Source organism: Urtica dioica, chromosome 7, assembly GCF_054948205.1.
Source record: "Urtica dioica subsp. dioica isolate 48M chromosome 7, U.dioica_male_clone48M_v1_H2, whole genome shotgun sequence".
NCBI lineage: Eukaryota > Viridiplantae > Streptophyta > Magnoliopsida > Rosales > Urticaceae > Urtica > Urtica dioica.
The window spans coordinates 36,333,039-36,345,421 of NC_142762.1; the positions used below are offsets into that span (position 1 = coordinate 36,333,039).

General features: G+C 38.9%; 2 protein-coding genes and 1 pseudogene across 3 annotated transcripts; 2 read left to right on the plus strand and 1 right to left on the minus strand.

The window, feature by feature from the left end:
- Window positions 1–1,556: 1,556 nt before the first annotated feature.
- Window positions 1,557–3,760, minus strand: INH3 (inhibitor-3). Of its 2 annotated transcripts, XM_089621475.1 has the most exons (2): window positions 3,243–3,759; window positions 1,557–1,931 (listed from the first exon to the last, which is right to left on the minus strand). In XM_089621475.1, the coding sequence occupies exons 1-2, from the start codon at window positions 3,578–3,580 to the stop codon at window positions 1,916–1,918; spliced, it is 354 nt and encodes a 117-aa protein (XP_089477601.1). In that variant the 5' UTR covers window positions 3,581–3,759; the 3' UTR covers window positions 1,557–1,915. The 2 variants fall into 2 exon arrangements, with proteins under 2 accessions (XP_089477601.1, XP_089477603.1); XM_089621477.1 differs by lacking the exon at window positions 1,557–1,931 and having other exon boundaries at window positions 2,888–3,760.
- Window positions 3,761–4,611: 851 nt separating this feature from the next.
- Window positions 4,612–6,916, plus strand: LOC149391177 (uncharacterized). The gene is made up of 3 exons (XM_089619947.1): window positions 4,612–5,082; window positions 5,809–5,878; window positions 6,662–6,916. Exons 1-3 carry the CDS (start codon window positions 4,612–4,614, stop codon window positions 6,700–6,702), a joined length of 582 nt encoding a protein of 193 aa, XP_089476073.1. The 3' UTR covers window positions 6,703–6,916.
- Window positions 6,917–10,312: 3,396 nt separating this feature from the next.
- Window positions 10,313–12,169, plus strand: LOC149391178 (putative F-box/kelch-repeat protein At2g44030; annotated as a pseudogene).
- Window positions 12,170–12,383: the final 214 nt, after the last annotated feature.

Here is a 12,383-nt window from a genome sequence, read left to right on the forward strand (position 1 = left end):
CTCCAGGCCAGACTCGACCTCCAGGCGAACTCGACCTCCAGGCAGGCTTGACCTCCAGCCAGGGTCGACCTCCAGGCGAGCTCGACCTCCAGGCAGGCTCGACCTCCAGGCCAGGAATCAAAGACGAAGAACGCATTCCCGACGGAGAAGAAGGGAAAGCATTATTTCCCTCTTTGCGATTCTAAGATCCTCTGAAGCTCTTGGACGCTTTGGGCTTTGTCCCGAACTTCCTTGAGCCCTTTGGACTCTCGAAAAGTAATTTGGGCCGATCCAATACTAAGCACGTGATTATTTCAGGCACACCACGTGTCCTCAAATGTTAAATCCAAAAAACGGCTTAACAATTAGTAAGAGTGAGCTCATCGTAATGCATTTTATATTAGCGCAATAATTGTCATGTGGCTGCATCTAATAGTTTAGAATGGTGAATGCTTGATTAGTAGCTCTCATTCCACTTTCTTAAGAAATGATTAAAATACCAATCAGTTGATGGTTTCAATTTACGAAAATACTGATTGTCAGATTAAAATTTAGAGAAATATCGAAGAAATTACTTGCCAAAATTCATTTGTAGATAGATATTGTAAAGCCAAATTTACGAAAAAACACTACATACATAATTAATATGATAAGAAAAAAAATATGAAAAATCCCTATATACTTCAAAATCATATATGTCAGTAGAATTTTTTTAAGCTAATTGTCTAATGACTAAATTATTTGATTCTTTTAGTAAAATACAATTCAGCAATCGGTTCTTAATTCTAGTTAAAACTTAAAAGTTGATTAAAACGAATTGCAAGACGAGCACCACTCAAAGTGAAAGTATACCGAAACAGTAATTCAACTATCTAGGGCAGCCGAATCAAAGTTGAAATTGATTATATGACAAACACAACACAATTATCCCAATTCGATACTAAAAAAATAGTAGTAATTAATAAGGATGTTCAAAAAAACCGAAAAGTGATAAATTGGACAGGATAACCGGTTTTTTAAACCGTCAATCCGATTTAAAATAGTTTTTATGTAATCCATTTCGGTCCAATTTTTGGATTGGTCTGATCCGATTTGGAAATTTTAAACCACAATTTAGACCGGAGTGATCTTAATTTTTTAAAGGTTTTTTTAATTTTTTTAATTCTAAGATATTTTAATGAACTAATTTGAGTTGAACATATTATTATATATTAATGTCAATATTATTTTATGTTATTTTTTGCTATTTTTAATTAAATTTGTAAAAAAAATGTTAAAAAATATTAAAACGGTTTAAAGCGATCAACACCCATCCGGACTAGTCTAAAACGGTTTGATCCAATTCAGCTTGTTTTCTTAAACAGTCCGAGCCTAAATTTTTTCAAATTGTTTAAAACGATCCGGTTCAGTTTTAAGGTCAATTTTAGACCGGGCTGAACTGTACACCCTTGATATTATCTGGAGTCTCGAGTTGTCCCATTCAGAATTTTACCAAACGAAAAACAGGATCCCATAATTCATATTTCATGGTACTAAATAACGTGTACCAATGATTAAAAAAAAAAAGGTGTGCCAACCTGTTTTTTTTAATGAAATAAATACTTAAAAAAGATCACGTGTTTCACGGTTGAGAAAGACATGACCGTCTGTCTATTCATTGTCGTTATATTTATTTTCCTGACGCCCAAAAATAGTTGGGCTTCGATACATCTTTTACTCGTGTAGGATTTATATGACTGTCAAATAGAAGTACATACAAGCATAACAGCCGCAATTATGAAAATATGTAAAAGAAATCAAAGGATACAAAAACTGAATCCCCAAATGCCAGCATTCAGATGTGTCAAGGGCTATTGAACAAGGCTCGTTTCCAATTTAGTATATTGTGATTACTCTTCGAGCCAAAACCAGAACTCAGTACTCGCTCACAGTGCTCTTAAGATTCTCTACTTCTGTAATCAAATTATCAACCAACATTACACACATATACTTGATATACTTTACAGAGAACATTGCGGTCGATACAAACTATATCGAAACAGAAAACAATACAATGAAGACTGATGAAAGAAAGCATCAAGCTAATAAACATGGTTGTAAAAGAAAATGAGCGCTTATTGTCAACTTGATAAGGGTTCAAAGCTCAATCCATATGGAATACTATTCAGGTTATCATTGCAATGAATTACATTTGTGGAGCAAAAGCTATATGCGGAACTAAATTCTGATTGAATTCGGGTTAGTTAACTATCGCGAGCACTAGGTTAATTCCTACCTCTTTTCCCATCAAAGAAGATTCAGTTGCACTTACACTGCCAATCTAATAAGCTTAACACATCACCAAAAATAAAACATTTTATTACACAAATTTTTCATCCATTTTTCATCCAAATATGTATTCTCTCTTAAGCAGCAATAAAGGATGACCATTTTCTTAGCTAAAGAAACAGAAAAATGTAACTCCTTGCTTCCCTTATAAGCTATATATTACATGACCAAGTTTCGCATTGCATTTCCAAAAACTTGCACATATATATTAGACCTTCGTGTGAATTTGGTACCAGAGGAAAGGAGATACCGGAGAAAGTAATATTTACTAATTTCAAAAACAATTTTTTTTTTTAATTTATTCAACTATCCATGAGTACGACAACATTGCATCCTCTAGCATTAGTTTACTGAGCATATTTCAAGTTGGGGTCGATTTCAACCTGCTCACAAAAAGACAACTCAAAAAGCTTTTCCTTTTTCCATTTTTTTACTGTCACAAAATACCAATGGACAATAATCTACCTGTAAAGTAGAAAATCACGAGTCTTAAAAAATCTCCCCAATTCGAACCACCAATTCACTCAATCTATTATTTCTTCTATCACCACAACCATGTCCTTCAAGTTTCATTAGAGTAGGCAAAATCCAAGAGTTTTCACGCATAATCCAGGTGAAACTAAATTCAATAAATAATGTAATAATTTTGTAATGTAACAACATAGCATAAACACATCTCTAATACATGACTAATTGGTGTAATAAAATCCAACACAGAAGTGGCAATCTTGTTTGTCCTTAATTGCAAACCAAACACTCAACAAACCCAAAAATCAAGACCCTGAATCTACCTTATTCCAATTTCAATCATGTTTATCACTTCCAATTACCAAACCCTAAAATACATTTCCCCTTTCCAGGCCGAATTCCAATCCCTAAAATGACAAATCGACGCAAATCAATTCCATTTCGGGAGAAAAACAAATCGGACTTACAGAGAATCGTGATTTTTTGAGCAACAGCCCTCATCGCCGCCATGGGCGTGGCCGTGATCTTCGCTCTCCTGATCGCTGTCGTCCTCGTCGAACGATTTCTGCTTGTGGAAGATACAGCACTTCTTGGAGCTCTTCTTCTGCATGAACTCGTTGTCAACGGTGCCTTCCTTCCACGTCACCTGCTTCTTCTTCCGATTCAGCCTCAAAGTCAAGGTCTGAGGCTGCTGGCTCCGGGAAGACGACGCTTCTTCGAGAGATTCCACCGTCACGGTCGTCGTCACCGACGTGGAGGGCGCGCCGGTGGCTGCTCTCGCGGTGGCGGTCGGAGGTCTGGCCATGGCGGACTTGATTGGATTAGGTTCGCAAGTTCTCGATGAAATGTTAATACTCACCGCGTTGTGAATCTTTCTTCTCACCGCGTTGTGAATCTTCGAGCCAGTATTTGAGAGAGAATTTCTAAAGTCTTGCGGATAATAACTCAAATCAACGCTTTGAGAGGAAAATTAAGAAACGTCTCGCGGATAATGAATACAAGTCTTTATTCTTCAGAATTGTTTGTGGAAACTGGAAACTTCTAGAGGTATCTCCTTATAAAAACATATTCTGGTAATAACTCTTTTATCATTCTTATTCCGTTACTATTTTAATATGTATAATTTTTTTTCTTTCCTTGTTATATACATTGTTTTTATTCTTTATTATTATTTTTTACTCATTATAAGTTTAATTTAAATTTTTCCTTCTTAGTTTATATTTTAAATTAATCAACGTTAAAGTCATCCAAAAACTAAAAATAATTTATCTATGAAATATTTGAAAATTCTAGAAATTTTGTGTTTGGTAGTTAATTCAAAAAATTTTTGTTTTCTATTTTTTAATTTTTGTAGTTGTACTGAAAAATTATTTTGCAGTTGTTTTAAAAAAGCTGTTTGGTACAGTTTTCATTTTTGTTTTTGAGAAATTGAAAAAACTGAAAAAAGTGTTTGGTACAGTTTTCATTTTTGTTTTTGAAAAAATGAAAAGAGAAGATGAGGAGAAGGAGAGAATTTTTTTTTTTTTTTTTTTTTTTCAAAAACACTTTTTATTTGTTTTCAGTTTTCTTTACTCTTTTACAAAACAACTTCAAAATTTTTTGAATTTTTTTTCCAAAAACTTAAACCAAACATAACTTTCACTTTTTGTTTTCAATTTTTTCCACTCAAAAACTGTTTTTGAGATGAATACCAAACACGACCAAGGACCACAATCAAACTAAATATTTGTGGAATTTCTCCATATTATTTCCATGGTATTTTGATCTTCAACCAATTTCACATACGGCCTCTCGGCCCGCCCAAATCTTTTATTTTATTCATTAAGAAAGCACACCATGTCTGAGCGTGTGTACTACTACTGCCGCGTCGCGCTGGAATGCCTGGTTCGCCTCCCCAGAAGGCACCACGACGTCCTCTCCGCCGTGTCGAAGCCCATAAAATCCTTCCTCTCCTCGCCGGAGTTCTCGGAGACACAGCTCTGCCTCCGCCTCCACTCCCCTTTCAAAAACGACGCCGCCGAGCTCTTCGTCGTCCTTCGCCGTCGTGTCCGTGGGTCACAGCATCTACCTCATCGGCGGCGACTCCTCCAACCCCCCAAATCCCCTTCCTCCGAGGTGTGGGTCCCGAGGCCCCGCCACACTTGCCGCGCAGTCCCATACCCACCGGAGACGCGGAGCTGGGCGTCTCGGAGAAGCGAATCGAAAGCTGTTTTCGGTGGCGGTCTGGTAATGGGAGAGAGGCTGGTTGTGCTGAGCTCGGAGGCCACGGAGGATGAAGAACGGGGAAACAAGGTGTTTGATTTCGAGGTTTGGTGCAGCTTAGACTTATTGACTTTGTTACAGTCTAGTACATGAAGGAGAATTTTGTAGTTATGTATACTCAAGATGATTGCAATTCAATAATCAGAGGGGTAATGTTTTGGGTAAATTAGCCAACTAGTCAATATTAAATTTGAGTTTTGTTAAATAGTAAAAAAAAAATTTAATTTTGTAAAACGGTCATTAACATAAGAGTTGCGGAGGAGCAAAATATCCAAAATACCTTTTATTAAACATTTCATAATTAAAATAAAAAATTAGACATTAAATCAGTTGATCATAATCACATTTAACGACACTTCTTATCTCTCTTAGTCTCTCTCATAAGTCCAGATTGACGAAACAAATTCTCTAGACAATCTTTCATGCATGCCAAAAACACCATTGACGAACCGGACTAAAAATTCAATTATTTAGCAAAATAGCCAAATCAAACCTTTAACGTTGCTAAATAGTCAAGGTTTTGTAAATACTAAGTAAATAGCCAGATATCATTTAAGACACATCTGCATTTACTAAAAAGCCCAGGCTTTCCCGCCCATAAGCACACGGTTGACTTTAAAAAAAAATTAAAAGAGGTAACGTGTAAACGAGAATCGAGGAATAATAACTGCAATTAATTGCCGATTATCTCTCCACCAATATTCAATCTGCCATTAAGAAAAAATCTATCTCAAAAATATTTTCAAAACATCTCCTCTCTCCGACGAACAGGAACTCCATTGGCGACAACCGACGAACTGGAACGATATTTCAGACCACCTCCTCTCTCCGGCTCTAACAGGTATGCATGTGTGATTTTTTGGCAATTGGAACTCTTATTTACTAATATTCAACCTCGATTTACATATTAAACTATGAAAAAATTGTTCTTTTTTGGAATCGATTATGAAAATATACGGTATTGAACATTCATCTCCCTATGTATTATGAGTCCGTGCATTATTGGTCTATAATCCTAACATTTACACATAACCCTATTCATGACAACGAAATTCGGGGGAACCGACTATTGTGATTTAAAAACATAATGCATGTTCTTCAGTGATTACAATGTTTATTGTAAATCCTTTTGAATGTTTAAATATTGTTGGAACGGGTTTGATGTATAAATCTTGATGTGTTATATCTATATCTTGATGCGCAGTAAAATGAAATCATGTATCAGTGTGTTAGTTTTCCCGATATACCATTGTGAATGTGTTTAGAAAATTGGGTGTTTGGATGTTAGAAGAAAAAATTGGAGTCGACATATTTAGCAGTAAATCTGAGTAAATATTGGATAGTCTAAGTTATTTGGACCAAATATCTTTTTACACACATTTACTGTTGAGTTTGAATGTTAGAAGAAAATAATAGTAGTCGACATATTTTGCAGTAAATCTGAGTAAATATTGGATTGTCTAAGTTTTTTGGATCAACTATTTATTTATACATATTTACTGTTGAGTTTGGATGTTAGAAGAAAATAATAGTAGTCGACATATTTTGCAGTAAATCTGAGTAAATATCACAGAGTCTAAGTTTTTTTTACCTTTTCTTTATTTACACATATTTACATCTCAAGAAGAACGACGAACCAGTTGCAGTGAAGTTTGCCATCAATGAGAGACCAAAATGCGTTATAAAGAAACCAACAATGCTACATTCACCATATGTCACGAAGAAGAAAGTAACAAAGCAGGTTGGTTAGAATCCAAGCAGCCAGCCTAGTTTCTCACTCAACATCGACGATGTCTAAACCGTTTATCTTGCTTTTTTAATTCACCATCAGGATTTCAAAATTTATTCTATTACTTAATGATGTGTATTTTGAGATTTATGTTTGCTAACTCTTTTGGTACTTTGGATTTTTCATTAATCCAAAGAAACATATATATGAGTAAACTTTGTCATTACTAAGACCTATATATTTTGATGTTATTAGTTAAACTGAAACATGACTTATGTAAATCTGGGTAAATAACCTATCAACGCAAATGTAAATGAACACTCAACCAACATTATTTACATTAGTTTACTGATCCCTACAGAAATCAAGAATGTAATATAAATCTGGACGAAAAATATAAGAAATAATATATAAAAAGAAACAAAAAAATTACAACTGCCACGTCCATTTAGTTCCTAAAATAAAGGGGTCATTAATAGACTAAATCTTGTTCACACTTATATCAGGAAATACAATTCCAAAAATTTCGGGAATAAATTTCATCCGAAAATTCAAATTAGTAATTCAAAATTCAAACGCTCATGGGAAATTTTCGGAAATAAAAAAACCTATTATTGGGCCACGTCATCGGAATGGCTATTTACTTAGTATTTACAAAACCTTGGCTATTTAGCAATTTTAAAGGTTTGAGTTCGCTATTTTGCTAAATTACCCCTAAAAATTTAGTAGTATTGTTAATACTTGTAAATTTCAGTAAAATAATGGTTAATTTCAGTAAATAACATATATTATGCGTCAAATTAACCAAAATAAACATATGGCTGGCTACGGAAAAAAAAATCTCAGATTCAACAAAAAATGTGTCAAATGAACTAAAATAAATAATAAATAAAATATATTATATATCAAATTAACCAAAATAAACCAATGACGGCTTACGAAAAAATGAGATCTCAGATATCAAATCAATACACAAATCTAAAAACCTATAATCTTCAATCTAATTCAATTTCAGATGTTCGGATTCAAAACAATAACATCAACGAAAAAACCCTAATCTTAATCGAATGTTGGTTATACGGTGAAATTTATCAAACGTTGGTCATATGGTAAAATTTATGTTTCGTAGCGACTATATAGCCAAAATGCCTCTAATATTAATCGATATACCATTCAATAACATTTACAACCTTAAACTTGAAAAATACTCTATAAATCAAAACGGAAAAAAAAATCTAAAACACCAAACAAAATGAACACACATGGTGGTGATGGTCTTTGGGTGGTTCTGAAAGGGTATGGTTTGGAGGTTTACCTGTTTTTATGTGTTTCTAGTGTTTTAAATGTTGTTTTACTTTATTTATTTCTGCGTGGTATTTCTGCTTTTGTTTTCATTGGAGTCGGAATTGCCGTCGTCCACCATCTCGCTTGAGGAAATCTGTTAGACTTTTGCCTATACTGCTTGAAGACCTCTCTTCAATACGATCATTAGACCGCGGTTGGTTGGATCTGTCCACCTTCTTTAAAGGGTTTTCTGAAAAAGCTTGATTGCTCTATTTTTATTGCACAATTTGTGCATAAATTGTGCTATTACTTGAATTTGGCGTTAGCGATAAATCTTTTTCTAATCTAGATAATTTTTATTTGTTGTTTCAAGAAGGTTTGTTGCTGTATCTGCAGATGCTATACTCATTATCTAATAGATTGGTTCCAAACCATTTTTCTAAAAAAAAAAAGTACACACATGACGCGTATATGTTATTATTATTTACACAAAAAAAAAATGTATGACAAAGATATTATTCCTCTATTTTGTTTGATTCTTCTCTCATTAATTGGTCAACAAACAAATCATATTTAATGCCTCAATTCCCAGTTCCCACAATTAATTTGTACAAGCGTCAAATAAAATTAAGAGTGCAATACTATCGTTATTTTTTTTTAATAAACGGATTTTTCATTAAAATTGGGTAAAAAACCTATCAATACAGGAGAATAACACCTTAGTACATGGAACACCAAGACCTAAGTCGAAGTGAATCTAACACTAAGATCCGGTAAAAGTACGATATGTGCATACTTCCGACAACGGGAAGAATTACAAGCGCAATAGAGTACACACGAGGTTCGTTCAAAAACCCAAAGATTGGCGGTGGAAAAATTCAATCAACCTCGGTCCGATGGCCACGAAGAAGATGGCTCTTCAATATGCATAGATCAAAACCTAACAGGAAATCCACTACGGGTAAGGTGACTACGGCTAATCCGGCTCCAAAACAAGTCAAAAAAACCAAAACACAACAATTAAAAGACAGGTTCACTACAATATACCAAAAATAAAATCAACTGAAGTAAACATAAAAGAAACGCCCAAAAACTGAGAACTCATCCTCACCCAACGCTCCAATCTCGCCCAAGAAAACAGCCTCACTGCCGCCGATTCTGGGAGGGAAGACGTCGGGTAAAAATCTCACCCACGAGGACCCGATCTTCGCCGAATAAATCCCGACTCCGAGGATGACGAGCCACGCCGAGGCAAAGCCGCCGAAACCGAGAAGAGAGAACTGAGCTCCCACCGACGCTGCGAGAGGAGGACGGCGCCGGGATAATATCTCTACCGAGGTCGCTCTCCGCCGTAGCCGGGATCGGTGCCGAGAAGAGAAGCCAACGAGTGGAAAGAGTTTCGGATGGTTTTAGGAAAAAAAATAGGGCTAAAAAAAATTGAAACGGGAAGGAGAAGGACCACCAGCGTTGTCTCCCCTAGCGTTGCCTCCCCCCCGGGCTGGAGCCACACCAGGCGCCCAGATCCCAAGAGGGAGAAGAGCTTCGGCGCTGTTAAAAAACTAGGGTGTTTTTAGTTTGAGTTTAGAGAGAGAGAAAAGATTTGGTTGGCATCATTGTACTATCGTTATCTTCTTAAGGGCATATTTGACAAGTTAAATTCACTAAGAGAAATTTCATTTTGCAGACTTAAAACTTATCAAAATATCAAGACTAAACCCATTAGTATAATAATATCCGAAATTTGACTTTTGGACACTTTTCGGACAAAAATACCCCTTAAATAGAACCTTCCCAAAAACGATATGCGAAACCCCCAAAATCAAAGTGGGATTTGGTGTGGCTCATATTTTACAAGAGCTGAACACATACCCAAATTTCTAAAAAAAATAAAAAAAATCGGGGTGTTGCCCCGAACCCCACGAGCTTAGCGGTGAGCTTGACCACCGAAAGTTCTAAAACTAGCACAACCAATTCGAATATGACAAGACTTGTTATGAAGAGCGAGAGAGAGAGATAAAGAGGGTTTGAAATGAGAGAGAAAGAGTGGTTATTTGAATTTCAAGGGTATTTTTATCCGAAAAGTGTCCAAAATTCCAATTTCGAATATTATTAAACTAATGAGTCTAATCTTGATATTTTGATAATTGCTAGATCTACAAAATGAAATTTCTCTTTCACTAAACAGGTCTATTAACTTTTAAATATGACGAATAGGTCCTATGCATAGCTAGTGTTGGCGAACGAATAACCCTAAAAACCACCATGTCTGAGCCAGAGACTCTGATCCCAAGCCTTCCGAACGACGTCGCTCTCCTCTGCCACGCGTCCCTAGAAGACACCACGGCGTCCTCTCCGCCGTGTCGAAGCCCATAAAATCCCTCTTCTCCTCGCCGGAGTTCTTGGTCCACTACTACAAATTAGCATATTGGGTGCGGAAGGGTATTAGGTGCGACATGTCGCACCTAATAGTCGCACCTAAGCCCATATTAGGTGCGACATGTCGCACCGGATACTCATCCGGATGACTAAAAATTTCGCTAATGTTTAGTGTTATTCGGTGCGACATTGTCGCACCTAATATGAATATGTCGCACCAAATACCTTTAGGTGCGACAAATGTCGCACCCAATGAGTTTTGAAATTAAATTTGTCAGCGAATCCTGCCGAATTTTTTTTGGATCTGGGATTTCATATTGGGTTCGACAATGTCACACCCAATATGAGTATTAGGTGCGACAATATTGGAAGCGACAATGTCGCACCCAATAGGTTTAGGGTTTTAAACCCTGCGTTTCTCCTTTTTCACACATTAACTCACTCTCTCTCTCTCATCTCACAAGGTCTCTCTTTCTCAGCCAGCCCCCGCCGCCGTCCTTCCCCGCTCCGCCGCTGCCGGCCCATCCTGGTACGTCCCCATCTCTCTCTCTCTCTCACCGGCCGTCTCTCACCATCTCACACTGTCTCTCTCTCTCAGCCAGTCCCCGCCGCCGTCCCTCTCCGCTCCGCCGCTGCCGGCCCATCCTGGTACGTCCCCATCTCTCTCTCTCTCTCACCGGCCGTCTCTCACCATCTCACACTGTCTCTCTCTCTCAGCCAGTCCCCGCCGCCGTCCCTCTCCGCTCCGCCGCTGCCGGACCTTCCTGGTACGTCCCCCTCTATTTCTCTCTCTATCTGTCTCACCGGCCATCTCTCACTCTGTCTGTCTCTCCCAGCCTGCCCCGCCGCCGCCTGGACCAGCCCCGCCCCGCCGCCTGGACCAGCCCCGCACCGCCGCCTGGACCAGCCCCCTGCCCGCCCGCCCCACCGCCGCCTGGACCAGCCCCCCGCCCCGCCCCACCGCCGCCTGGACCAGCCCCCGCCCCGCCGCCTGGATCGAACAGCATTCTATTTCTGATTTTGTAATTTTTTTTTAATTTAAAAAACATATTAGGTGCGACATTGACGCAACTGATATGTCGCACCTAAAGGTATGACTATTAGGTGCGACATGTCGCACCTAATGCATTTAGCGACGGCATATTCGGTGCGACTTTGTCGCACCTAATGTCGCACCTAATAAACTATTAGGTGCGACATATGAGGTATTTGGTGCGACAATCGTCGCACCGGATGACGTTTTTTGTCCTAGTGGTCGCCCGCTCCCGCCTCGGCGTCTCCGAGCCACTCCTCTGCCTCTGCCTCCGCTCCCCTTTCAAGAACGCCGAGCCCGAGCTCTTCGTCCTCCACCCCAACCCCGCCCGCCTCGTCCCGCTTTCGGCTCCCCCCGGCGGCCACGTGGAGGGCTCCGCCGTCGCCACCGTGGGTCAAAGCATCTACCTCATCGGCGGCGACGTCTCCGACGTGTGGGTCCTCGACTGCCGTACCGGAATCTGGTCCCGAGGCCCCGCCACACTTGCCCCGCGGTCCCATGCCCACGCGGCGGCCTTCGGCGGGAGGATCGTCCTCCACGGCGGAGCTAATGAGGCGCAGCCGTTCGGGGAGGTGCTGGAGCCGGAGTCGGGGAGGTGGGAGGCGTTGCCGGAACCGAGCGTTCGGCGTTGGGCGGGGCTGAAGCTGGACATGCCAGTGTGGTGGCGAATCGAGAGTTGTTCGCTACCTCTGGCCTCAGATCGGTGTTGATCTGTGTCGATGACGGTGAAGATAAACCTTCATTTGCCATTGTTGATGCTCTGATACCAAGATAAGTTTTGGAAGAAGAAACTACAACAAGATATTTGTTTGGATTGAGAGAGTAAATCACTTCTCTCAGTCTTTCATTAAATTCAACTGAATTGTTCATACAAGTATAAATACAGATCAATACAGCTATGACTAACAGCTTCGTCTAACTAAC

What these genes read in the sequence shown, in the direction of transcription:
- LOC149391177 (XM_089619947.1), top strand. Translation starts at nt 4,612, where the DNA reads ATGTCTGAGCGTGTGTACTACTACTGCCGCGTCGCGCTGGAATGCCTG. An exon ending in ACAAGGTGTTTGATTTCGAG is followed by an intron (nt 5,083 to 5,808) that starts GTTTGGTGCAGC and finishes TCCGACGAACAG; the next exon opens with GAACTCCATTGGCGACAACC. An exon ending in CCTCTCTCCGGCTCTAACAG is followed by an intron (nt 5,879 to 6,661) that starts GTATGCATGTGT and finishes TTACATCTCAAG; the next exon opens with AAGAACGACGAACCAGTTGC.
- INH3 (XM_089621475.1), bottom strand. Translation starts at nt 3,580, where the DNA reads ATGGCCAGACCTCCGACCGCCACCGCGAGAGCAGCCACCGGCGCGCCC.